A 27,307-nucleotide genomic window follows, 5' to 3' on the forward strand; every position below is an offset into this window, starting at 1 on the left:
CCAACCTCAACCCCCTCTCTGCTCGTCTTGTTTACATCGTCTGGTCCCTCTCCTCCTCTTACAGCACACCTCCCTCTCTCTCTCGTCCCGGATCACCTCTCAATCACTCCTCCTTGTCTCCGTCTCTGCGGCGACTCCTCGGTGTCCCTTTACGGGACTCCATCCACCTAAGGCGGCTACGCTTTCATCCCCCCCCCCCCCCCTTCACCACCCACCCCCACCCCCCACCCCGCAGGTTAGACCTGCAGCCTAAATACAGAATGATCTATTTACAGTTACGTCTTCCATGTCGCCGGCTCTACTCCACACCTTCCTCTGTTTCTCTGCACTTTTTACACACACCAATCACCCCCCCCTCCCCTCCCCCCCTAGTCCTCCATCAGCCATGTTTTGTCCGTTTTCTTGCCGGGGGGGTAGAAAATGTTACACATTGTGAACGTTACTCACTGTACAACGGCGGCAGGGTTTGGATTTCAGAGGGAGACTTTGTGTTTAAACGACTATGGCAATTAGTAGAGGATAAACTTACAGCGCACCTCCTGCACAACGGAGGCACCCCTCTCCCCTTCCTCCCGCCCCTCCCTCCATCTGTCACACCGCTGGGAATGTGAGACAGTGTGTGTGTGTGTGTGTGTGCGTGCACGGAAAGTGTAAGTTTGAATTCTTGATTAATGTAAATATTACGTGTTTGTGCTGGACAATACATCACAATTTAAGTCCCCCTGTTTGGCATTTATCAGAAGTACAATAGTTGCATTTATAAGAATTTAAAATGTATTAATGTATATGTACAGTTGTAATAATCCTAAATATGTCCTAATTCAAGAAGATAAAACTGAAAAAAATCCACCTGAAATGCTCTTATATTTTTTATTGTGCTTCCTCATGTCTTTGTGGTTCTCCTCCTCATGTCTTTGTGGTTCTCCTCCTCATGTCTCTGTGGTTCTCCTCCTCATGTCTCTGTGGTTCTCCTCCTCATGTCTCTACCACACTAGGTGCACTTGTATGTGCAGGTTTCATGCCACACCGAGGAGTGTTATATGACATCATGTTTGACAGCTGAGACGCTGCAGTCATAAATCACCCACACCCACACCCCCACCCCCCTCATTCTGTGTGTATTGATGAAGTGTCGCGGTTCACGGAAAGAAGCCGGACCCTTGTATGTGCAGTATGCAGCAGCTCCGCCCACGAACCTTCACGTTCCGCGAGGCCTCACCGACCGACACTGATACCTGTCAGATGTCCCTCACAGGGAAGCTGCAGGAATCTGCTCAGGAGCAGACTGGGATTTTCTTCAGAATCATAGCGCCCTCCTGTGGAAGGGAGGGTAATCATGCCGCTCGCACCACCACCTGCACCTGCACCACCACTACCACCTGCACCACCACCACATGCACCACCACCTGCACCACCACCACATGCACCACTACCACATGCACCACCACCACATGCACCACCACCACCTGCGCCACCACCACATGCACCACCACCACCTGCGCCACCACCACATGCACCACCACCACATGCACCACCACCAACTGCACCACCACTCCCACATGCACCACCAGCACCACCACCACCACCTACACCAGCACCACCACCTGCACCACCAGCACCACATACACCGGCACCACCACCTGCACCACCACCACCACCTACACCAGCACCACCACCTGCACCACCACCTGCAAGTTTTCACCTTATGATTATCACCGACAGTTTCCCTCTAACCTCGACAACAGAAAATGCGACCTGTGGTGGAAAGAAAGGAGTCAATGAGACAGAAAGCAGAGGGGTGGTGGGGTGGGGTGGGGTGGAGTGGGTGGGGTGGGGTGGGGTGGAGGATAGGAGGGTGAGGGGGCTCAGAGCACCAAGCTGTTGTATTAATCTGCAAATTTTCTCAGATGACGCAAGGACTGTGACTTCGCCTCCCGTCCCCTCGTTCATCGCCACATCCCTCCTCTCTCTCCGTGGTCCTCCCGATGCCTCACGCCTGTCGGACGGGAGACAGCGACACACAGCAGGTGAGCCGCCGCCTCCTTCTCGCCCTTCATTCATCCCATTCATTCGCTGCTGGGTTTGCAACCGCGCGTCACCTCTGACGGGGTGATTGTGATTCGCCCGGTGTCTCGGATTGGTCATTTGTGATTATTGCCATATTGTGTGTTAATTTCCCCAGAGAGCATATTAGTATTATATTAGTGAAGTATTTAGTGCCTCGTAGATGTGTGTTTCACGTTTTTCCGAATGAGCGCTAAGTGAGAAAGATGCTGTACGACCGCACAGGTGATTTTCTCCTTTTGGAGCATTTAGATTTGTTTTATCAGTTATCGGTATTGTTTTATCACACTGACCTGCTGTCGGAGAGATTTAAAACTGGAATGAGGACTTTCCAAAACGGCTGTGGGCCAAAACTGGATTTACTGTACGGAGGGGAATGAGCTCTGTGAAACTGAGGAGCCACAGAGAAATCACAACGACAGATCAACAAGGGAAATGTTTTTTTGTTTTTTTTTAAATGGGAGAAAGCAAGAGTTTATAAATAGCGGAGATTTACAAGGGTGAAGAGAGCAGATGTGATAGACAGTCTGTGCTTAAGGAGTTCAAACAACAGATTAATACACTCAGATTATGCTCCGAGGGGGGCGGGGGCTGTGTGTGTGTGTGTGTGTGTGTGTGTGTGTGTGTGTGTGTGTGTGTGTGTGTGTTTGACATGAAGACTAAATCATGCACACACAGTATTTTCTCCCACTTAAATTTCAATTCCACACAATCTCAAATCTTGACAACACACACACACACACACACACACACACACGTACAGGATTCCCTTTCCTGGAGGCAGTTTCTTCCTCCTCCTCTTCAGACGTCCCTACAGCGCTGAAGAGATTCATCAATTAGTTAATCAATAAAAAAGGAATCAAAAAAAAAAAAAAAAAAATAAAAAGGAATCATCAAAAAATGCCAACAAAGTTGATGGTTTTAACATCGTAGATGAAATATACAAAATAAACACTATGAAGGCACTACAATACGTTAATGTCATTGATAAATTCATCAGTTCCTTACCCTGAAGTTTATTCATGATTTCAGTTTTCTATTCAGCAAAAATGTCACAATATTTGAAGGTTATCTTTTTGTACTTTTGTCTGGTTGAAACCAAACATTTTAAGATGTCGCAACAAGTTGTATTTATTCCCTCTCCAGTCATTCTTATTAAACTCTTGGATGTCACTCATCACACATTTACCGTAATTCATTACACACAGATCTGTGAATATGCAAAATGGCCGCGCCTCCGTCTCCGCCCACCTCACCTATCTCACCTGCAGCGAAAAACTCGGTACGACCAGTTCGTGCAAGTTGGGAACGGAGTCCATTATTTTTGCGGCTCACGTCAGAGGCGAGCTGCAGGAAGACAGTAATTCAAAAGCGACGTAGCAAAAAAAAAAAAAAAAATCCCACGAGGCCCTGAAACAAGCCGAGTGCGTGTCCACATCCGACCCCACGAGTGCCGTCCTGATCTGACGGACCCTGACCTTCACTTGGGGTGGTGGGGGTGGAGGGGGAGAGGTTAACCCTCAGATCTGGTAAAGCCATCCACCCGACACGTGTTCGAAAGGCAGTTGTGCATATGTTGAAGGAATTACGTCCGGCTTTGCTTTTGCAGTTCACAGATACTCCGATGTGTGTGTTAAAGAAAGAAGAGCCGCATTCGTCCAGGGTTTCATCGTAGATATGTAGAATATGCGAGTCTGCAAGGAGAGAGGGAGCAATTCTTAATATAACCGTACAGATATGATTGTCACATTTTACATTTTGTCGGTGGAAGCAGAGAAGCACTTTCTATATCGCAAATGTTCAGGTTTGACGGCTGTGATCAAATCTGAATTTAGCCCTCCGTCGGATTTACACGTCTAGATAATTTCCGAAATCTATTTGATTAAAGATTTCAAAAATTGAACCGACATAAGTAAAGAAAGATATCTTTATGTTTGAGAAGTTTGGCTGGAGTTTTGCCAGATGGATGATCTATTTGCAGGGTAAATGACTGCTTGATTTTACTGATTAAAAAGGGAAAGGAGATTCCACTAACCAGTTCCTCGACCAGTTGCTGAGTTGAATAATTCAAACTACACCTGAGACGACTCGTCGATTCAATAATTCGCTTATTAGCTAATTCATCTCCAACTGAGAGTCTTTTTTTTTTAAATTTTTTTTATCAAATGTAGCTTCTGAAATGTGAGAATTTGCTGCTTTTCTTTCATTTATGTGATATTAAACTGAATATCATTAATTATTTGGGACTGATTGGAGGAACAAAATGTTTAAGAACACTGTGTAAACGACAGAAAATCTGCAATCAGAAAATATACAAATTAAATACATATACTTCCGCTCTCAGTTGGAGAAAGTGTCAAAAACAAAATGTTGTGACGTTAAAAACAACACAGGTCCTTGGAAAAACTTAAACTATGTGTCAGTGCACATAATGCAAAAGAGTACGGGTCATGAATTTAATGATGTCACACACTGATACTAAATGTATGATAATCATACTCTTAAATCTCCATACTTGTTCCTTCCTGATAAACTTGTGATCCTAGCGTATCATGTAGTGTGTTGTAGTGTTGTAAGCGCTGTAGCGCTGTAGTGTTGTAGCGCTGTAGTGTTGTAGCGCTGTAGTGTTGTAGCGCTGTAGTGTTGTAGTGATGTCGTGTTGTAGTGATGTAGTGTTGTAGTACTGTAGTGATGTAATGATGTGGTACTGTAGTGATGTAGTAATGTAGTACTGTAGTGATGTAATGATGTGGTACTGTAGTGATGTAGTACTGTAGTGTTGTAGTACTGTAGTGTTGTAGTACTGTAGTGATGTCGTGATGCAGTGATGTAGTACTGTAGTGTTGTAGTACTGTAGTGATGTAGTGATGTAGTACTGTAGTGATGTAGTGTTATAGTGATGTAGTGATGTAGTGTTGTAGTGTTGTAGTGCTGCGGTGAACATTGTCATCCTCCTCTGTTGAACCGGGCTGATGGAGAGGCGGCGGGGGGGATTATATCTCGATCCCTTTGCAAAGCTCACACCAAACAATCAACCATTGGAAATAATCCTCTGAGACACACACACACACACACACACACACACACACACACACACACACAATATATTACAACATGTATTCATAAAACACACACACACGCTCAGAGCATCTACACATCGAGAACTCTTGTTTCTTGTAAATCAGTAAATTTAGTGTGTTTTAATGGGAGTTCTTCACTGTGTTTCGACAGCAACAGTAAAACAGTCGGAAATGGGAGCAGCTGATTGGGTTAGTGGCCGTCAGGACATGATCCCATTCAGATGAAAAAGTACTACCAGTTCCCTGTTCTGTCATAGCTCACGTTTCCAGATTAAAAACAAACAAACCGTACCGTCATGATTTTTTTTCCCATTCGACTGAAACTTTAAAACCCGAAGATACTCAGTTTACGACAATATGACAAAGAAAAACAGCAAATCATCTCATTTTAGCTTGAAAAAAATGGCTGGAACTACTAACCCATAATCAAATTAGTTACCTAATTGTAAAAACTTCAGTTAAAAAGTAGATTTAACATTTTAAAATGTGGCTTCACTGACACTGGATGTTTCCATCCGCAGCAGTTAGGGCTCATTTACAGTAATTGACGCCTGCTCGTCTTCTTCTGGGAGATTAACTCATCCCGTCGTCCTGGAAACCGTGACGATTAAGATGTGTCGCAAGTACATGAACGGCGTGCGGAGAAATTGCTTTTGTGATGATTGTTACGCACTGCATCCTCGCACATCTGATGGACTCCGCACAGTTTCGTTTTATCCCGTCGCTTCTCCTTTGAAAGTCTCCGTGTCGTCCTGCCAACGGGGGGGTGGGGGCACTAACATGTGTTTCCAAAGATTCAAACCCCTCCCCACCCCCCACCCCCCTTCTCTCCGACCCCCCCCCTCCCCGACCCCCGACCCCCGACCCCCACTCCGAGGCCGCAGCCTACCTAGCAGAGCAGTAATACCTGTGTCATGTAGCTCGGAAATCCAGGATTTACTGTAAGCTGCCTGACCAAACTGAATTTGCGGCATTTTTTATTATTAGGGATCCTAAGCAGTAAAGTGATGTAACAGCATGTCAAGCTGTTGCTCCCGATACTCCGTCCGTTTCTTGTATTATTAAATTTTTTTTGTTTTGTTTTTTTGGGCAGCATTTTTCTGGCAACGCACTCGAAACCCGATGTGTCAAATTCAACCTTTACGACGTCGTGAAACAGTTTCTGTTTTCATCAGTCGAAGAAAGGCCGGCCGGGGGAACGACCCCCGGTACGAGCCGGGTTCCTCGAGGCCAGCTACGTTTTGTCTCGCTGACATTTCTTGGAGCAGGAAAATAATCTTGTCGGCTGTGGGAAAAGGAAGAGAGATTTGCAGCGCAGCCTTCAGCTCCTTGAGCGCGTCCTTGCAGCTTAAACTCCTCATCACAGCCCTTCCTTGCATGCTGTTGCTTCATTATTCCCCCCGGGCCTCCATCTGACCTGCTCAAAGAGAACAAAAGGTTTTAACATCCAGCTTTCCACCGCTGGAGAGGATGACGCTCCCCTGTTCTCACTGTGTTTTTAGACAACTTCAGGATTTTCCTTGTCGTATTCTTAACAACTAAGCAGTTTTTTTCTTCGTGTTACGTGATCTCGGTTTTTTTTTTTTTTTTTTTTTTTTTTTCAATTTTTGAATCTCTCACCCCTTTGCTCATCAATGACGTCATCCACTCTCACTCGTATTTGTAAAACTGAAAAGCATGAGGTCAGCTGACGTAAGAAGAAAACAATATCCATGCTAGGAATGACATATGGAATTGGAAAGAGGATTTGTGAAGACAATAACAGTGGGACACACCCCCCCCCCCCCCTCATCCCCTCACCCCTCCTCCTCCTCTCCGTTACTAGGAGGATTATACTGCATCTCTGCAGTTGAAATTTGGCAGGACATTCTCCGCCCCTCAAAATATTATGTTTTTTTTTTCTATCACACTGCCGATCCGACTGCAGTCGTGCCAGAAAAAAGGGGAAGAGACGGTGGAGTGGAAGTCCGCTCTGCTTTTTGTTTTGTTTTGGGGGGCGATTTGTGCACGACTGTACGCTGCAGAGAAAATGCGGATGACGGATTATAATCACGTCTGATTGCGATTGTCTCACCGAGTCAGACTGTTTGTAAATGTGACATTCACACCTCTTGACAGGGATTTGGCCGGCGCCGCTCTCCAGATGTGTTTACGTACGACTCGTGTTTAGAGATGAAATTTCTCAGTTGAGTAAGAAATGTGTCGTGTTATTGGACGGCGGACACATTTGGACTCGTTGACTCTTTCTTTGCCTCCAAAGGACATTTTGAGCGCTTCCATAACACACACAGGAGCTCAAATAGACTTTTAGCACCTGTCAACTGCTGCAGTGTTGAACGTCTGCAGGTGTTTTACTGAAGGGACATTCAAAGAGGTGATTTGGCTTTAGGGTGAGTGTTTAACCTGATCTTTAAAGTGTTAATTGCACTTTAATGCATTAGGTTGTAAAGTTTTAGAGTCTAAACCAAATGTGCATCATTTTCTACATTTAATTGCATCATTTCTGATCCTTTGTGCTACTGAACTACATTTAGACAGAAATTATATTTTATTTTAATTTCATCATCATCATCAGGTTGTTGTTGTTTTTTTGTTGTTTTTTTGCAATGTGGCAGTCAATCTGTCAGTCTGTCCATATTTGAACAGTATCTCAACAGCCATTGGATGAATGTTCATGACATTTGGTGCAGACGGTCGTTGTCCCCAGAGGATGAGGCTTAATCAAGTCTGCTGATCCGCTGATTTTTCATGTCACCAACATGACATTTTATGGTTTAGTATTTGTTCTGAGGTATCTCATCCACTGTTTGGTGGATTGCTGTATAATTTGGTGCAGGTATCCACGGCGCCCAGAGGATGAATCCTCATGACTTCGGTGTTTTCTGCTACTTTTTCTGTAGCAACACCGGGAGATCAAACTTTCGCTCGTCCTGCGAAGTATGTCCTCAACCCCCATGGACCGGAGTGTGTATCAGAAACAACCACTGTATTGTTGTAGTAAATTCTCCTAATAATTCCTGAGTTTTATAAAAAAAAAAAAAAATAATTAAATAAAAAATAGCCCTCTACCCTAAACGCTTCTCCAACCTGATTCCTTTGGAGTGCAATTTTAAAGACTATTAAAAACACATGCTCCACCATTTCCTGCTGTCCACAATACTGACATCAACTCATTATTGTTTAATATACCCGTTCCATCGATATATTCTATTTCTACTGCTTCCTCTCACCTCTCCTAGCTTTCTGCGAACCCTGTAACTAAGACGACCAGGGCGTCCCTCGGACATCGATTCATGTCGGCGGGAGTGAACCTGTGAGAGCGTGTTTTTCCGCCGTTGAACATTTCGCCTGTAGGGGGCGCCTGTGTGCACTTGCTGCTTAGTTCTTTACACACAGGTGCCATTCTTCACCTTTCCCTTTGCTTGTCACTGCCTGTTACAGCTCTCAGTCGGCGAATTTGTGCGCTGAGACTCGCGTCGTTCAGTTATCATCTGCACGGAAATAATTATTGGAAATAAAATGATTTTCTCGTGAACAACGTGTCATCGTGCTCGTGCCATTTGGCATAAATTTGACGCCGTAGGATTTGGCGGTACATTCACCTTCACGGCGTCCAACACAGGGAGTCGCAGCATTTGGCTGAACAATGGTCAATTAACATTTATGTGGCTGGCACCACTTCAGTCCACTTTACCCATTAACCAACGTCTATAGTTGGGTTTCTCTGTGTGATATTGTATTCTAAATGTGTTAAGTGCCATGAAATAAGCTGTGTTGTGATTTGGCACTATATAAATAAAATTTAGTTCAATTTAATATGAATTTTTCAGGCCCATGTTGAGGCCCAACGCAGTCGCATCGTATGGCTCTTCGCTGACTCTCCCTTTACCTCACTCATCAGTTAAATCTAGTCCTCCGTTAGCCGCTCCTTATAATGTCGTATTTAAATTCTTGCAGTTTGTGATTTTTCATTTGGAAGGACGATGTACAGATTACATCTGGAGTCCTTTCTCCACATCCTGTTTAGCCCTCGCCTGCTGTGTTTGGGTTGCCTGCAGTCATGAGGAACCCCAAACCAAACGCTCAAAGGACATTCCTGCAGCGTGAGCCGTGGGTGCTCCTCGGTTCTCCCCGTCACACCTTTTTTCGAAGAACAGAGTCGGCCGACAAGACGCCGACCCCTGCGGCAGCCGCGCCTTCGAGAAGATGTCTTCGCGTTTCGCACGAACCTGCTCGACGAGCGATACGCTATTGAAACCCCGTGTTCTGACCCGTGTGTGTTTCAAGTCACGAATAAACCCCCGTCTGCCCCACTTGTCTCCACAGGCAGGATGACAAACCAGCCGACAGCCAACCAGTCCAACACAAACAAGGAGAAGGAGAAAGAAGAACCCCAGCGAGATGACAACACCGAGGTCGGATATAAAGATGCCGGCCACTGCAGCCACAACACCCACACCCTGCTGCTGGGCCTCACCGTCATGGGTACGCTCGGGGCCGAGGCTCTCCGGATCACCGCTGATTCATTCAAGCCATTTAAGACCCATAATCACCACATTAATTCCTTCTTGACTAGAATTAAATCCGAGGTCAGTTTTATTGTTTAAAAAATAGCCAATTGGTGCTGCAGTAAATATTAACGTTACGAACTCCACCGTGTTTTTTCCCATGACACGACGAAGGCTTGTTTCATTAGCGTGCCTCTGTGAAAACGCTCTGGTATGTCTCTCCGCAGACGTGTTTTTTTTGTTTTTGTTTTTTGTCAAAAGAAAAATCCCTCCAAAAGTGGTGAAGTGTGTTATTTTTTTATTTTTTGGTCTGTAATTCGTCCCCAGATTTAAACCCTGATATGAACGTGTTTACGTTACGGTAGATGACTCTCATTCGTCAGAGAGCTCTTACAAGACGGCCCTCCAAAAAAAAAAAAAAAAAAAAAGGCCAGCGAGGTGAAACTGAGGAAACTAAAACCGTCGCTGAGGTTTATATTTATGACAATTTGGCACCAAGTTTATCAGTCAAACCAAAACAACGAGTACCGAATGGTTTCAGAACTGAGTGTGGACTCAACCTGCTAACTTTTATATTCTCTCCGTGATATTTTTTTTTTAAATTTTGTTTTCATCCAAGTAGACATTTTAAATGTAAATTTTGAATAAATGATCTTTTTCCCCTCCTCAGGTGTCCTCTCGGGAATCGGGTTTGGGATGCTCCTGCGGTACATGCAGGTGACGGACAGCTCCATCCTCACTATGGTTTCCTTCCCTGGAGACATCCTCATGAGGATGCTGAAGATGCTCATCCTGCCTCTCATCATCTCCAGCCTCATCACAGGTGAGCTAAGAGTAACACTAATGCTGCTAATTGCTGACGTGCTAGTGATGCTACAAGTATTTGAAACTAACATGCTAAACACACTATGTTACCTTGTGAATTGTACCGATGTAAAATATTAAAATGGAGCATGTTAAATGTCATCATATTTAGATGCTAATGGGTTAACTGCGCATTAGTATGCTAAAAGATAAGTATGTTCAAAAATGTACCAATTTTTTATGGAAAAAAAAAATCTGGAAACAATTTAGTGGTTTACACAAAGTTTCATTATAATCCATGAAACTCACCACCATGATGTTCTTGTACAAATTCAATTCTTTTAATTGGCTTTTTTTCCCCATTGTTTTTTATTACACAACAAGAACAAAACAAACATTTTGTGATAAAAGGGACGAACAAAGAAAGCGATGCTCCGTTGCTAAACATAAATTGCAGGAACATGTATTTTTGGGGAATCTGAGAAAAATGTGGTTCTTATACTTGTGGGCCTGAAATGATTACCAGAGCTCAACTTCCAGGAAAAACCCTTTTTCATTCACTTTGTGGACTCAAATCTGTCGGCCGTCTCTTCAGGGCTCGCCGGTCTGGACGCCCGCTCCAGCGGCAGGATGGGCAGCCGAGCCATGGTGTACTACATGTCCACCACCGTCATCGCCGCCATCCTCGGGGTCATCCTGGTGTTGGGGATCCACCCGGGGAACCCCAAGCTGAGGGGCGGCACGACGAACTCGGCGCCGAAGAACCAGGAGGTCAGCAGTCTGGACGCCTTCCTGGACCTGCTGAGAAACCTGTTCCCTGAGAATCTGGTCCAGGCCTGCTTCCAACAGGTACCGCCCACATCTGTACCACATCTGAACCACATCTGTACCACATCTGAACCACATCTGAACCACATCTGTACCACATCTGTACCACATCTGTACCACATTTGAACCACATCTGTACCACATCTGGACCACATCTGAACCACATCTGTACCACATCTGGACCACATCTGGACCACATCTGAACCACATCTGTACCACATCTGGACCACATCTGTACCACATCTGTACCACATCTGAACCACATCTGGACCACATCTGAACCACATCTTTACCACATCTGGACCACATCTGAACCACATCTGTACCACAAACTAAGTCCTCTACTAATACATAATAATCAATGTCCTTTAATAATGACGTGTCTTTGCTTTCCACTTCTGGACGTTCGGCTATAAATCTTGTCATGAAACCTGCATCTTGAAAAACAGGTGTTTTTATTTTTTATGGCTTTTAGTGTCCAGTGATGCTCAATGTTGTCTCAGGAGTTTTTAGTCCTGCAGCAACAACAACTATCCGCCAGCTTAAGTGATAAGCTTATTCGGCTAGTTTGGGTGGAGCTCAGCTATGTGAATATATATTACGGTTTCACTTTCATTTTAGCCAAGCAGCTCTAAGAGGGAAAAATGGTTGGAGACCCCTGTTCTACATCATTTTATTTGTATTTTCTTTATTGTTTTATTTCCTCAGATCACATAAACAAAACAAAAAAAAAGGCTGAAACCACAAATCTAAAGCTTCACAACAGGGGGACTCTGATGTGAGGTGGTTTTAACGTCCTGTTTATGTTCTCGTCCCTCGTTTTACGCCGCTCGCGGGTCTGTATAAGTTACCGATCACAGAACGAAGGAACACGCAGAGCTGTGATTCTCCAGAGAGCCTCGTTGTCTGCTCGCCGTTTTCTGCTCGTGTCCACTGAGCTGATGGATTCGACTCAAAAGAGAGAAAGTTTAGAAGTCTGATTCAGATGGAGCGGCCGACGCTGAAAAGTCATTGAAACAATGAAGGGATTGCTCAAAAATAAATCAATGAAATTCATATCTATAAATTAATAGATTTTTATTCATTCTGTATATCAATTTTGTAATTGTACATATGTTTGCTGTTTATTTTTTTATTTTTTTATACTGTTAATCATGTCAACTTTCATTTGTTGTCGTGTGAACAACCCCCCCCCCCCCCCCCCCCCCTCTTTTTTGTATTTTCCGTCCTGCGTGTGTCTGGATGAGAAGAAGTGATGGTCTTGTGTTTGACGTGGTGAGGGTCAAGCTTCTGCTAATCTCTTTACATCCTCATTTACTACAGTAAAACATCTGCTGCCCCCCTCCTCCTCCCCTCTGAACCCTCCTCCCCCCTGTGGGTTTCTCTCTTTCTCTTTCTGTCAGCACCTCTGTTTTTTTTTTTTTTACTGCTTTCTTTTGTTTGTGCTCATCAGGGACTCGTTGAAGTGATAAAAGACATAAGTGCTTTTGCAGGAAGGAATCGTCCTTCAACCCTTTTTGTCTCTTTGTTGTCGTCATGTGAGAATCTCTCGTTCTCTGTTTGACTTTAAACAAAAGTCAGAAAAAAGTTGGTTCACACACAATGGGAGTTGGGAAATGCTTCGGGACTCTGCGTGTTGTTTTGGCTGAACGTGTCTCTGTGTGCTCCCCTTCAGGTTCAGACGGTGCTGAAGAAGGTTCCCGTCGTGGCGCCAAACCAAACCGAGCCCATTTTAGTAAACAGGAAAAAACTGGAATACAAATGGGGCATGAACGTCCTCGGTGAGTCGATGACGGAGCTCGTGTCCAGTCGTCTCTTGCTGTTTGTTTGTTTGTTGTTGTCTCTGATAACCGTGTCGCTCCACCGCATGCTGCGTGTCTTCGTCAAGGCTTGATCGGCTTCTTCATCACCTTCGGGATCTGCATGGGCAGGATGGGCGAGCGGGGGAGGGTCATGTGCGAATTCTTCAACATCCTCAATGAAATTATCATGACGATGGTTTCCATGATCATGTGGTCAGTGTCTGGCTTATTTATTTATTTTTTTTAATTTTTGTCCCTGTGTGTGTGTGTGTGTGTGTGTGTGTGTGTGTGTGTGTGTGTTTGCAAGAATGCACAACATGTGTCTCTGCTTTTGCTCTGCATTGCTTTGACATTCTGGGGATACCACACACAGAGGTCGGCGCACAGACGGATCCGACCAGGACTGTGTACACGAGCCAAACTGTGGGTCGAGCCAAACTGTGGGTCGAGCCAAACTGTGGGTCGGACGGAGGAAAACCGAGGAGGGAAGAAGGGAGGAGGAAGAGGGAGAGAGAGTTGGTGAAGGACACAGACAGATGGACAAGAGAGGGAGAGAGAGGGAGAGAGAGGGAGGGTTTCCCCGGGACATGCTGGAGTCTGCGGTATGCTGAGGGAGTAGCAGGAGAACAATGTTGCTCCCGGGGGAGGCGGTGGGACCGTCTCCAGGATGAAATGGATCCACCGACGGCAGACGAGCCGCTTGGCAGCCGAGCGGGCCGGAAGAGGTGCGTGTGAGAGCGCCTCCCCTTCCACGCCTCCCCCTCCACGCCCCCCCCCCCCCCCCCACCCCACCCCTCCACCCCCTCGGACGGACGTGCACGCCTTGAGGCTTCGCAGAACCCCCCGGGCCCGTCGAGAGTAGTGGCACTCAAGAGGGGGGGGGGGGGGGGTTGGAAGAGAAACAGCAGGATGCTTGTCTCGCAGCTCTTCCAAGGCCATCTATATGTGCAGCTGGACACCAAAAGGAACCGAGTCCTCGTTTCGTATCACTCACTCAGTATAAACAGATGACTCACGGGCCCAAACACTGAGTCCAGTGTTTACAGAACCACGCACCATACAGAGCGCATCCATCAAATCATACAGCGCCGCATGCTCCACCAAACAACTGCCAAGCCGGGTGCCAGCTGACCCACTGCTTGCAGAGCGGGGTAACGGCTCCGACTCCGGCTGCGGCGCTTTAATGTCCTCATACAGCAGAGTGTATTCATGGAGGGGAACAACTGCGGTCCAACGCTGGAAACCAGAGATCCAAACATGTGTCACGTCCTGCGGGACAGAAAAGAGACTCCACTGACAGTGACTGAAGATTAATGAGTCACTAAATGTTTCACGAGGATGTCAAATAGAAATGGATCTTCCACATAATCTGCTTTCACGTGGGTTTTTTTTTTTTATTTGGGGGGCGGGGCGGCTTTTATACGAATGTAAATAAATGTGGGAAGTGTTTTGGTTTCTAAGATAAATAGAAAATGAGGAGAAAGAAGCAGCAGAGATGAAAGAGGGGAGGATGCCGTGTCCCCAGGTTCGTGCACGACCTGAAAACAAGTTTCCCAGGAGAGGACCTGAGTTAAACGTGTCCTAAGTACCACATGTGTATACAGATGCACGAAAGAGCCGCATGCTGGTGTGAATCTAGCCGTTAGTGTGAAGGGTGACCATCTCAGCTGCGGTGTTTTGCCCTCCAGGTACTCTCCGGTCGGCATCGCCTCTCTGATCGCCGGGAAGATCGCGGCCATCGGCGACCTGGAGGTGGTTGCCAGGCAGCTGGGCATGTACATGGTGACCGTCATGGTGGGCCTGATGATCCACGGCGGCCTGATCCTGCCCGCCATATTCTTCGGTATGACCAGAAAAAACCCCTTCACGTTCTACTCGGGAATCTTCCAGGCGTGGATCACGGCGCTGGGCACCGCCAGCAGGTATGACGGCCCCGCAGGAGGCGTGTGTGTGTGTGTGTGTGTGTGTGTGTGTGTGTGTGTGTGTGTGTGTGTGTGTGTTTGTTTGTCAGACACACGTGTCCTGGAGGACGGTGTATATCCAGCCCGGCTCGGGTTGGTTTTCCCGGGAGAGTCTGAAGCCAACTGTCATTTTGGCACACTACCATCAGTGAATAATAACAATAATCCTATCAACGTTTTCTCTCTGATGATGATTATCACAACGAGCTCAGCACAATCCAACTCCTTTAATTCACATGTTGGAGGATAAAACAGCAGCAGGACGCCACATTCCTCCTTCCTCCTCACCTTCCTATTCTACATCCATCATCAGACACTTTGATCCTGATACATTTTTTTTTAATTCATAACTCCTCATCTCTTCTTCTGTCTCTTTTTTTTTTTGTTTTGGTTTGTTTTGTTTTGTTTTGTAGCGCGGGGACGCTGCCGGTCACCTTCCGCTGTCTGGAGGAGAACCTGAAGATCGACAAGCGCGTGACTCGCTTCGTGCTGCCCATCGGCGCCACCATCAACATGGACGGCACCGCGCTGTACGAGGCCGTGGCGGCCATCTTCATCGCCCAGATGAACGACATCAACCTGGACACCGGACAGATCATCACCGTCAGGTAGAGCACACGGCAACGTTTTCTTTTTTTTCTTTTTTTAAATGTTCATTTATGAACTTACACCAATGAAATTATAGGCAAAGTCCATTTTGGCTCGGCTGCACCATTAGCAGCACCCACCTGCCATAATGTCAGCATTTTGATTGGCCGTTGCGTTTGTCCGTTTTAAGTTTTACGCAAAAACATTTCCCACGTAACGCTGATTGTAGATACTTATTCACACTCACAGCGGGTCTCCGCAGAGACGAACCGGAGCTCCGGCGTGAACGCAGCGGGGACGCTGCGATGAAACGCTTTAGTCGGATGGGAACCAGCCTTCTCCGGTCCGAACGACGCTCGCAGCACTTTGTTTATTGTTCCGTTCCATCGGCTGTTTCCCACCAAATTCCAAAATCTAATTTACCCCCGAAAACCCCAAAAAGAAGTTGTGCGGCTGTGGTAACATCTGCGGTTAGTTGTTGGAAAATAAAATCCATATGTAGCTGCGTAAATCTCCCGCCAGGGTGACGATTATCGCCGCAGTTTGTCAGGAACGATTAAGATGTTGCGGCCAGCGGGAAGACGATAATCGCTCTAATTACAGACGTAACGCAAGCTGCGTTATTATGAGCATTGAAAAGCACAGTTATAATAAACAGCATTAATACCACCATAGTTATAATAAACAGCATTAACACCATCATAGTTATAATAAACAGCATTAATACCACCACAGTTATAATAAACAGCATTAACACCATCATAGTTATAATAAACAGCATTAATACCACCACAGTTATAATAAACAGCATTAATACCACGACAGTTATAATAAACAGCATTAATACCATCATAGTTATAATAAACAGCATTAATAACACCATAGTTATAATAAACAGCATTAATACCATCAGTTATAATAAACAGCATTAATACCACGACAGTTATAATAAACAGCATTAATAACACCATAGTTATAATAAACAGCATTAATACCATCAGTTATAATAAACAGCATTAATACCACGACAGTTATAATAAACAGCATTAATACCACCACAGTTATAAGAAAAAGCATTAATACCACCAAAATTATAATAAACAGCATTAATACCATCATAGTTATAATAAACAGCATTAATACCACCACAGTTATAAGAAAAAGCATTAATACCACCAAAATTATAATAAACAGCATTGATACCACCATAATTATAATAAACAGCATTGATACCACCATAATTATAATAAACAGCATTAATACCACCATAATTATAATAAACAGCATTAATACCACCAGCTGCTGGTTAAACTGAACATCAGACCGCAGCTGGTGGTTTTTTTACATCTACAGTCTGTAAGTCCATGAAGTCAAAGTGGTGTTTCAGGTCTCTTTGATTCACTCCTAACGGGCCGTGTTGGCAGACGTTTCGACCCACTGAGCTGCTGAATCAGCAGGAAAGGCACCAATGAATTGGCTGTTCGAGGCAGTGAATCAGGTATTTCCACTGTTAAATGTGGTTTCACTGCTGCTTTTTCTGCTGGTTTGAACACAATAGAGTTTTATTTGCAGTCCATTTGACAGAATCTAAAAATTCCCTTTTACTTTTTATCATCAGCTTTTATTCTGATATCGTTTGTGGCTTCATGCTTTGATGCCGTCGTCTTGAAAAGCCCGAATTCGCCAATTCCGCAACGATTCAGCAAAAATGTGGTGCAAATGAAAACATTTTATGAGACTTCTCAGCCGGTGATCTCCCCGGCTGCACGGTGGCCGCAAGCCGCCGTCGGTTTAACTGTTAAGGAGGTGACGCGAGGTAATGAAACACATGCCAGTCAGTCATCCAACCAGCTCCGTTCCTCCTCCTCTTCCTCCTCCTCCTCAGTATGACCGCCACGCTGGCCAGCGTCGGAGCCGCCAGCATTCCCAGCGCCGGCCTGGTGACCATGCTGCTGATCCTGACGGCGGTCGGCCTGCCCACGCAGGACATCAGCCTGCTGATCGCCGTCGACTGGCTGCTGTGAGTCACGTTGTCCGTTGACCTCTGCCCGACCCCAAAGTAAAAGACCTGAAAGTTGGAACTAAAGTCCAAGGGTTTTTTGTTTTTCCCCGCTGACACCGCTGCTGTTTGTCCGCCCAGTGACAGGATGCGGACCTCCATCAACGTGGTGGGCGACTCGTTCGGCGCCGGCATCGTGGACCACCTGTCCAAGGCCGAGCTCGCCGAGCTGGACGCGGCGGAAATGCAAATCCTCCCGCCGGAGGAGGAGCTGGACTTCATCCCGCCGCCGCCCCTCTTCACCGAGATGGACCTGGTGGAGGCCCTCAGGCCGCCCGAGCTGCCCCCCCCGCTCTCCCCGCCCCCCCAAACAGAACCACCACGTCCACTCCCAGGCCCACTCCGTCACGTACTCGCCGTCCCGCTCCGTCCGCTCCCCCTCCCCCCGCTCCGTCCGCTCCCCCTCCCCCCGCTCCGTCCGCTCCCCCTCCCCCCGCTCCCTGTGCTCCCACTCCCCCCGGCCTTTCCGCACCCACTCGCCGCGCCTCCTCCGCCGGACGGAGCCGGGCTACTGCGCCCTGCCCAGCCACGACAACCAGGTACGGACCTCCTTCATAACAAACACACACAGGGGCTCATCTGAATCTTTTGCAGTCCGGGTTTGATTGATTAGACGACCCCCCCCGTCCCCCACCAGGTCCCCACGCTGCCGCGCTGCTACCGAGAGCGCGACCGGGAACGGGAGCGTCTGAGGCGGGAGAGCGAGACGGAGGAGGACGAGGAGAGGGCGCTGGGGGAGGTGAGCGACGGCGAGGAGAGCGACGACACCGCCTACGACCGGAGACACGCCCTCCCGCAGAGCGACCTGCCCTGATTGGATATCAGCAAACCGGATCGACGAGCTTAAAAATGCTAAATATTGTCACGACGACGTCCCGTAACGTTCCTGAGAAGAAAAAAACGCCCTTAAAACCAGACTTCTCGCTCTTCAAAATACAAAAGCTCGATGAAAGAGTTGTCGCTCTTTCTTCTTCATCATCTCCAAACCTCGAAATGCACCTGAACGTCTGCTCAGTCCACTCGTTTAGTTTCTTCTTCACTTCTTACTCCGTCCTTCGCTTTCTTTTCGAAGAGAATTACTTTCACATGTTAAAGGGAAAGTTTCACATTTAGAGAAATATTTTCTTTCTTTTTGGAGTTTAACTTTTGTGTTAGCTTAGCTTAGCACAAAGACTGAAAACAAAGGGAAACAACTAGCCTCGCTCTGAAGGTAAAGGCGTCTTATTACCAGATTCCTCTTGTTTGTTGTGTTAAAATGACGACCTGCTCTGTTACTGGATGTTTTGTGCTTCACTTGTCGGTCCCGACAGAAATAATCCAAACTCGGCATTTTTGTTCTGCACTTATGGATTCATCAAACAAAAGGGGCGGCTGGTAAATGGTTTTTTTTGTTTTGTTTTTTGTTTTTTGTCACAGTACTTTTGGGCATAGCCAGGCTAGCTGTTTAAATCTTTATGCTAAGCTACGCTAACTGGCTGCTAGCTTCATATTTACAATAGAAATATGAAAGTGATTTTTCTCGTACAACTGCATGTATTTTTCTCAAAATGTTGAACACCGACACGGAAAGAAACAACCAATCAGAACCCCCCCCCCCCCATCCCCCCCTCCTCCTCCCGCCCCCCTCCAACAGCAGTCACTATTGATGTTAATATTGTCTATATTATCTATGGTTTGTATCTTCTCGTTGTGGTCTGGTTGTGTGAAACGATGAATATTAGGCAAGACGCTGTTTTTAATTTCGTCGTATGTTATTATTTATTGTCATTTTTTTTGGCTTCTTAATCACTGTAAAATCATTTGACCAGTCGTCCTCTGTCCCGCTGAATTGCCTTTCATTTCAAAACTAAAGTTAATCTACTGCCTCCCTGCATCCTTGAAGTCTTAATTCAGATTCACAGCTCCGAGGTTGTGTGCATATTGTATGTAATAAAAAAAAATCTTAAAGATTTATTTAAATTAACTGCGATTCCTTCTGTGTTGTTTTTTTTTTTTGCTTGTTTTTTTCATCTTAGGTTTCTTGTACAATCTGCGGACGGATTTGCGGCCCGAAAGGGGGCCACGGGTCAGTGTTTGATGACCGGGCGAAATCAAAAGATGTTACTGGATGGTAAACGGTAGCAAAAGACACAAACATGGAAATGCTGTGATGAGACAAAGACACACAACAGAGATACCAACACACGTAATCCTCTCAAAGAAGAGTGTGTGGGGGGGGGAAGGGGGAGGGGGGCGCTGGCGGCAGATGGCCAGAAAGACGTCAATCCTTTTCATTCTTCCCAGACAGCATAAGGGCACCGGTGGGTAATTGCGGGCAGGACTGACGTCATCGCTGCACGTCAGAGCGACGGGGAGGAGGAGGAGGAGGAAGAGGAGGAGGAGGTGAAATGAAAACAAAAAATACAAACTTTCTATGTGAAATCAACATTTGTGATGATTGACTGATGGCGTTCAGTGGAAGGAGGCACTAAGATACTAGAGATATCAAACCATCTGAGGCAGGTCAGGAATTTAATCACTGCTGCAAGGAGTGTGTGTGTGTGTGTGTGTGTGTGTGTGTGTGTGTGTGTGTGTGTGTGTGTGTGTGTGTGTGTGTGTGTGTGTGTGTTCTTGATCTGCTCCAAAACCTTCTCTGATTTCTTCACAGCCTGAACAGATTCTCCAGTCTTATCTCCGTTATCATTTCCAAACAACAAAGATTGGAGGCTGAAATTTCTATGAATGGTTGAATAGACCAAAGACAACATATCAAATGTTAAAACTGAGAAATTTTATTGTTTTATAAAACAAATATCTGTTTATTTTGAATTTAACGCCAGCGAGACGTCTGTAAAACGTTGTGCCAGGTCGTGTTTACCACCGTGCTGCATCACCTCTTTTAACAACACTGTAAATGTCTGGGAACTGAGGAGTTTTGAAAGTAAGACGCTGTCCCATTTTTGCTTTCGTCTTTGGTCTTTTTTCAATGCAAATCATCGCATTCTGTTTATATTTACGTTTGACACAGCGTCGCGACTTTTTGTAAAAGATTGATTGTTTCAACTGTAAGTTAATTATGTTATTGATTTAATAGTTCAGTTGGAGGCTTTGGAGAGCACAAGTGAAACTTTCATTGAGCTCAGTTGTTAAACAGAATGTTTCATACGTGATGAAGATAAATGGTTTGACGGTTAGATAATACAACCGGCCGACCTTTCTGACCCAGAAACTCAATCTCATCCCTTTTGTTCGGATAACGTGGGAAAAAAAAAAACAATATAATGTAAGTCATCTGGGTCATATGGCCCCAATCAGCAGAATCATTTCAAGATGACAGATGATGCGTTCAGGCTCTCCGAAAGTCTCTGATGTCATAAATCTGATGCACAGACAGTGAGACGGACGACCCGGTTTGAGCAGAGCTGCTGTTTCAGAACTCAGTGTGACATCTAGAGGCTAAAACACGAAGTGCAGGAGAGCTGCAGTCACGTGGTGATAAAATAGGACCTTTATTAAGTAAAGAAAGACGTACACATGTACATGGAGAATAAATGCAGGTCACACGACATCACGCAGTCAAAACCGATTTTTAAAAAGTTTCTTTTAAAGAATCCTGAAATACACTTTTAATGGGAAAAAAAAACAACTTTTTTCCCTATTTAGGAATTCACTTCCTTTGGACTTAAAAAAAAAATGTCCTCACCTGCCACAGTTCGCTTACACTCATAGTAACAATAATTCACATGCTACAAAACATGTTTTAAAAATCACCAAATAAAATAACCCACTTGTCTGTTTATTCCAAACACGGATATTTTGGACAAAAAAATGGCTATAATAAATAAATAAAATACATTCATAATTATACTAGTACAGGCCCTGATGTTGAGAAAAAAACATGTTTAAGTTATTGGGGGAACACTTGAAATTTTAAAGACTTTATCACACTGACGTAAATGTTCTGTATAACTGATCCTTATTGACAAGTAACTTTCTCTACGTTCACATTTCTGTATCGTCTCACTATAAATAGTCAAACATCAAAGAATCAAACAAACAAATAGCTGCATGTGGCACAAAGATTTCTGCACATCTCGGATTTTACTACTAAACACGTACGTGAACATTATAATTCAGTTAAAATAATTATTTAATGTCTATATTTCTTGTATTTTTCCTCAGGTTTTTTTTTTTTTTTCTTTAATAAAACCCTCACTACACATATTACTTTGCATGTGTGAAAAATAAACCTTTAAATCATCGATCAAAACTGGGCTGGAGGAGCGAGATGTGGAAGCAAACGGCCCGAACGGAGGATTATCAGAATACCAGGGAGGTGACAGAAGGCTGCGTTACACATCTGACGTGAATGTGATTTGATATGTAATCAGCTGGGAGGCAAACAGCTGGCTGAAGTGTGACGTCACTGCCCTGATTGAATGGACAGCGTTTTCTTTTCAAGGTTTTTGTTGTTGTTGTTGTTCTTCTTCAAATTTTCTGCCCTTTATAGTGCAAGAAGGAAAGATGTTCACAGTAGCAACCCCCCCCCCTCCCCCTCCTCCCTCACCTCCCCCTCCTTCCTCCCACTGGGACAGAAATGTCACAGCCTCTGAGCGATGCCGCGTGCTGACCCGAGACCCGCTGAGCGGGATCTGTTTCACACCAGCTGGCCGCGGACCAGCGACATGAACTCTGTCTGCACCGCTGCCGGACGATGAGCGATCTGCTGCACGACTACCGGAACAAACTCCGGGGTTCATCCTCTGGGGATTTTGGATTTATTTTTTTTATTTTTTTTTACATTCAAATTACAAACTAGTCAAAATCAAACAAAAAAAAAGTCTCTGTTTGATGTTTCATGTATTAGAAACATCTTCCATCAGCTGCCCGAGTTTATTCAGCCAAACATCTATTTATTTGCGTCACGTCACTTATTTTACACGTCGGCAAATTTCTGGCAAAAAAGAAACTTGCCTTGAGGGGAGGTCCTGATTTTAATTTTTTTTAAAAACACCTTTGTTTCCTTAAAATGACAAATCAAAATGTCTTCCATCAAAAGGGTCCATTGATGAAGTATTGCGTAACCAACATAAAAAGAAAGGTTCAAATTATCTTCATGTAAGCATACAAGTCTACATGTCATATATGAATATACTGTTTCCAATAATTAATATATAACGAGTCGATATTTACTTAGTTTTAAAGACGATTTTCTTTCAGAGAATTTCCCAGATTTATTATCGATGTCAACTTTCGATGCAAACATGTGACTCATATATTTTTGCTTCAGGAAACAGGAAAGTTAGTTAAAAATGTGATTTATTTTGTGCAGCAGGTGGAATATTTTCGAAATGTGACGTGAGATTAGTTTCTGTTTACTCATTCGTAGGAACACACGCTTACTGTTTAACTTTTAAGTCAAATACGACCACGTGTATAATCCATGGACGCGAGAGGCACAAACATCGTGGATACGTTCCTCCTCTCGGCGTCTTGTGTCTCTCTCCTCTTCTTCGCGTGTTCCAGCGTAAATCTAAAAAAAAAAAAAAAAAAAAAAAAAAACGGGTTTTCCCGCGGCCGGTCACACCTGAGTGACCAGAGGCTCTTTCAGGTAGAAGTTTATCGCCCGCTGGTCGCCCGCTTCCTGTCCGGCGCCGAACCCGGCCAGCAGAGTCCCGTTGGCGCTCCTGCTCGGGGGCGCGTAGTCCCCCGTGTACTCGGCCGCTTCCTCCATCCGGTCCTCCTCCTCGTCCTCCTCCTCCTCTTCATCGTCCTTCTCCCAGACCGCGGTGGCGACGTGGTGGTACTCCCTGGTGTCCTCGCACTCCATCCCCCGGTGGTAGAAGTAGCTGAAGTTGGACACGATGACGGGCACCGGCAGCGAGATGGTGAGCACGCCGGCGATGGCGCACATGGAGCCCACCAGCTTCCCCCCGACGGTCCCCGGGCACATGTCCCCGTAGCCCACCGTCGTCATGGACACCACCGCCCACCAGAAGGCCTCGGGTATGCTGGTGAAGTACGTGCCGGGACTGTCCACCTCGGCGAAGTAGACGGCGCTGGAGAAGATGATGACGCCGATGAAAAGGAAGAAGATGAGCAGGGCGAGCTCCCGCAGGCTGGCCTTCAGCGTCTGGCCGAGGATCTGCAGGCCTTTGGAGTGACGCGACAGCTTGAAGATCCGGAAGACCCTCACCAGCCGGATGATCCTGATGAGGGCCAGCGACATGGAGGGCTGCGAGCCTTTGTCCTTGACCAGCTCCGTGCCCACCGTGACAAAGAACGGCAGGATGGCGAAGAAGTCGATGATGTTCATGATGTCCTTGAAGAAGTGCACCTTGTTGGGAGCCGAGATGAAGCGCATGACGAGCTCGAAGGAGAACCAGCAGATGCAGATGGTCTCCACGATGAAGAAGGGGTCCTGGAAGGGGGTGAAGCCGGGCGAGACCAGGATGGTGTCGTTGGGTCGGGTGGGATGAGGGATGGCGGTGAATTGCTGTCAATCAAAGGAGGAAGGAGGAGAAGTTATTCAGAGATTAAACGAACGATCGACCGACCGATGCGACTTATTTACTTTCTTCTGCTGCCCATCAACCAGCAGTTGGAGAGAGTAAATATAGGAGAAAGGTAGGGCGATAGTAAACAGCTCCATGGAGACGATGATTACTGTAAACAATACAAGGAAGCAGTAAACAGGAGGAGGAGGGGGGACCGGTGGGGGGGGGGGGGCCATTATCCTGAAAGTTTGTCCTCAGCACATTTGAAGTATGAGGACACCATGAGATCTTGAAATGTCTCTCCTCTCCATTTTCACTCCCACAGCTTCATTTTCTTTTTCTTTTTTTTGTATTTCCTCTCCCAGACTTTTCTAGAAATCATTTTCTCTGTATTTATAAACACCAAGGTCACGTGACTCTCGGCTTGTGTTTTGCGGGGCATTCGACACTTCGTTTAACGCGGCTGCTTGAGGCTCTTTTTTTCCGAGAAGTCGGCGCAGGTTTGACATAACCGGGCATTAGTGTCTTTTAACAAGTTAGATAAAGTTACTCTGCAGCACATATTGTCCTTCGCGCGATGTATTTATACACTCGCTCTCCAGTTAATTAGGAACGTCTGGCTAAAACTACTGCAACAGTCCTGCCAGGTGATCATGTTCAGTGTCGGAGAGCCATTTTTTTACATTATTTTTATTTATTATTTTGTTATTTCGAAGAGCGATGACCAAAATAAAAGGAACTACATCCTCCAAAAGGGTGAAAAATATCTTAAGAAACACGAGAGGAGGATTTATCGTCGGACTCTCGTATTAGATTTTATTTGTTTTTAGCTGTCTGGACCCAATAAACTCTGTTTTTATGTCTCGAGTTCACTCGACTGCTCTGAAGAGGTGGATTTTGTTTCTAAAGGCTCAGTTCACCCAAACCGCTCTCGGGTTATTCCGTCTAGCCGTTTGGATTTCAGGATCTCTCGAGATTTGCTTCTTCCTGTTTAAAAAAAAAAAAAAAAAAAAAAAAAAGTCGGTGTTGGCCCGCAGGGTCCGTCCACCACTTTGTTCCGGACTCAGGTGTCACATAAAACCAACGAGACGCATCCAAGCCTGACCAGACAGATTCCGCTGGGTGACGGACCGCCTTGGACACGCGAAGGGTTCGAGGTCCAAAAGTGTCGGGTTGTCCGATCACGTGAGCGCATCTCTCCGCATATAGGGCGGCGATGGAGCGGCGCCACCGGTGATTGGGAACGCGAATCTGCTCCCCCAGAACCACGGCCGGTCTCCCGGCTACAGGAGCGCCGCGCGGGCTCTAATTTAATTTTGCGGCCCGTCATCAGAAAAGCTGATCCGCCGCCGTCGTTTCCAGGCCGTTTTCAGCGTGCAGCCGATGAGTCACAGCGTTTATTAATACGGCCGTCGGTTTATGTGTTGACGCTCTGAGGGCCGTCTCTCCTCTATATATAACCCTTTAGATCTCCGCGGGGGTAACCTGAGACCGGCTCGTCTCCTCTCCTTCCCTTTCACACTCGCTCCTCCACCTCGTCTCACCCTCTCACTACTTTTTTTGAAGAACCCCAGTTGGTCTGAAAGCCCTCGTTGGTTCTGGCAAGCGTCCACGGCGTGTTTTCGTGGACCTCCGTCCAACCCGCTCTCCTGTTTCCTCGCCAGCGGTCTCACCGTTCCCGTCGTTCCTTCCCTTTGCTTTATCTTTCCTTGTGTTGATTCTAAACCTTCTTTCTGCTCAGCCTGCTTTGTTTTAGTGAGCGGAGACAGAGGCAACAAAGACGTCTTCCCTCGGTGCTGTAAGAACTGGTCGAGCGAGGTGACACCTGTCGGCGTTGTTGTCCTCCTACATTCACCTCATCACTCTCCTGCAGTGCTAACCTCAGTTCCCTGTCAGTGGCCTCCTCCTCCTCCTCCTCCCTCTCCTCCCCTGATTGTTTAAAACCATCTCCACTGACATCTCCGTCCTCACCTCCCTGCGCTCCTTCTCGTTTTTGAACTCGGGCATCGTCTCCAGGCAGAAGATGAGGATGGAGATCACGATGACCATGACGCTGATGACGGCGATGACGCGGGCTGCGCCGGACGACTCCGGGTACTCAAACAGCATCCAGATGCTCTGCTGCCACTTTTTGGCGGGCAAAGGCCTCTCCTCTACCTTCGGGAAGCCTTCGTCCGCCTTGAAGCGGTCGATGATCTCCTCCCCGAGCTCGTAGAAGCGCAGCTCCTCCAGGAACATGTCCAGGGGGACGTTGGCGGGCCTCCGCAGCCTCCCGCCCGACTGGTAGAAGTAGAGGATGGCGTCGAAGCAGACGCGGTTCCGGTCCAGGAAGAGCTCGTTGCGCAGCGGGTCGAAGTAGCGCAGGCGTCGGCGGGCGTCGCCCAGCAGGGAGTCGGGGAACTGGGCCAGGGTGCGGAGGTGCGTCTCGTAACGCATCCCCGACACGTTGATGGCCAGACGTTCGGACAGCGCCCAGCCGCTCCTCCACGGACACGGCCGGCGGCCCGCCACCTTCAGCTCCTTCTCCAGCTTGTTGTGCTTGTCTTTGAACTGCTTGTCTTCATCACTGACCTCCTCGGCTTTGGCTTTGTCCTCCACCTGCTCTCCTCCTCCACCTCCTCCACCTCCTCCACCTCCTCCATCCACACCTCCCGTCTTGTCTTCACTATCCATTTCTCAACCGTGGGATTTTTGTCTCTCTGACTTTGTTTTTGTTGTCTGTTTTTCTGGAGGAAAGAAATCAAAGTCAAACCCTCAATTCAGAAACAACGGAACCGGAAATCGTTAGTAGATGGAGATTATAAAAGTAAGAAAATCATAAAATCACTTTTTATGCTCGTAGAAATAAATTATTCAAGCAATATTACTCACTATTATATCAGAAATTGTCTTATTTTTGTTCAATTTATCCAAATAATCCACCAACCAGTTACACAGCATCCTAATTATTTACATTTACATGATGAATATTCACTCAGTTGCCAGTTTATTAGGAACACTTAATGCCATCTAATTCAACTGTCCTAAATTTAACCCTGGACTTTTTACAGCTTTTGATGTTCCAGTTTTTTTTGTGTTTTTTTAGAGGCGTTGATTCATCTGTGCGGTTTTTCCACCATTTGTCCATAACATGTATT

General features: G+C 46.2%; 2 protein-coding genes across 2 annotated transcripts; one reads left to right on the plus strand and one right to left on the minus strand.

The window, feature by feature from the left end:
• Positions 1–1,946: 1,946 nt before the first annotated feature.
• On the plus strand, positions 1,947–18,592 carry slc1a9 (solute carrier family 1 member 9). The gene is given in 12 exon segments (XM_069165519.1): positions 1,947–2,027; positions 9,471–9,629; positions 10,323–10,475; positions 11,052–11,305; positions 12,960–13,065; positions 13,173–13,299; positions 14,775–15,008; positions 15,461–15,655; positions 17,521–17,655; positions 17,776–17,977; positions 17,979–18,233; positions 18,332–18,592. Coding segments are annotated over 11 exon segments (1,992 nt in total). The 5' UTR covers positions 1,947–2,027; positions 9,471–9,475; the 3' UTR covers positions 18,509–18,592.
• A 3,654-nt stretch (positions 18,593–22,246) lies between these two features.
• LOC138207748 (potassium voltage-gated channel subfamily A member 7-like) lies at positions 22,247–26,810 on the minus strand (the record flags this gene model as incomplete). Its single annotated transcript, XM_069165226.1, has 2 exons — positions 22,247–24,169; positions 26,142–26,810. Coding segments are annotated over 2 exons (1,584 nt in total), but the record flags the coding sequence as incomplete, so codon positions are not given.
• Positions 26,811–27,307: the final 497 nt, after the last annotated feature.

The sequence above is a fragment of the Embiotoca jacksoni genome, unplaced genomic scaffold (assembly GCF_022577435.1).
Source record: "Embiotoca jacksoni isolate LCO1_2020_lvr unplaced genomic scaffold, fEmbJac1.0.p SCAF_34, whole genome shotgun sequence".
NCBI lineage: Eukaryota > Metazoa > Chordata > Actinopteri > Embiotocidae > Embiotoca > Embiotoca jacksoni.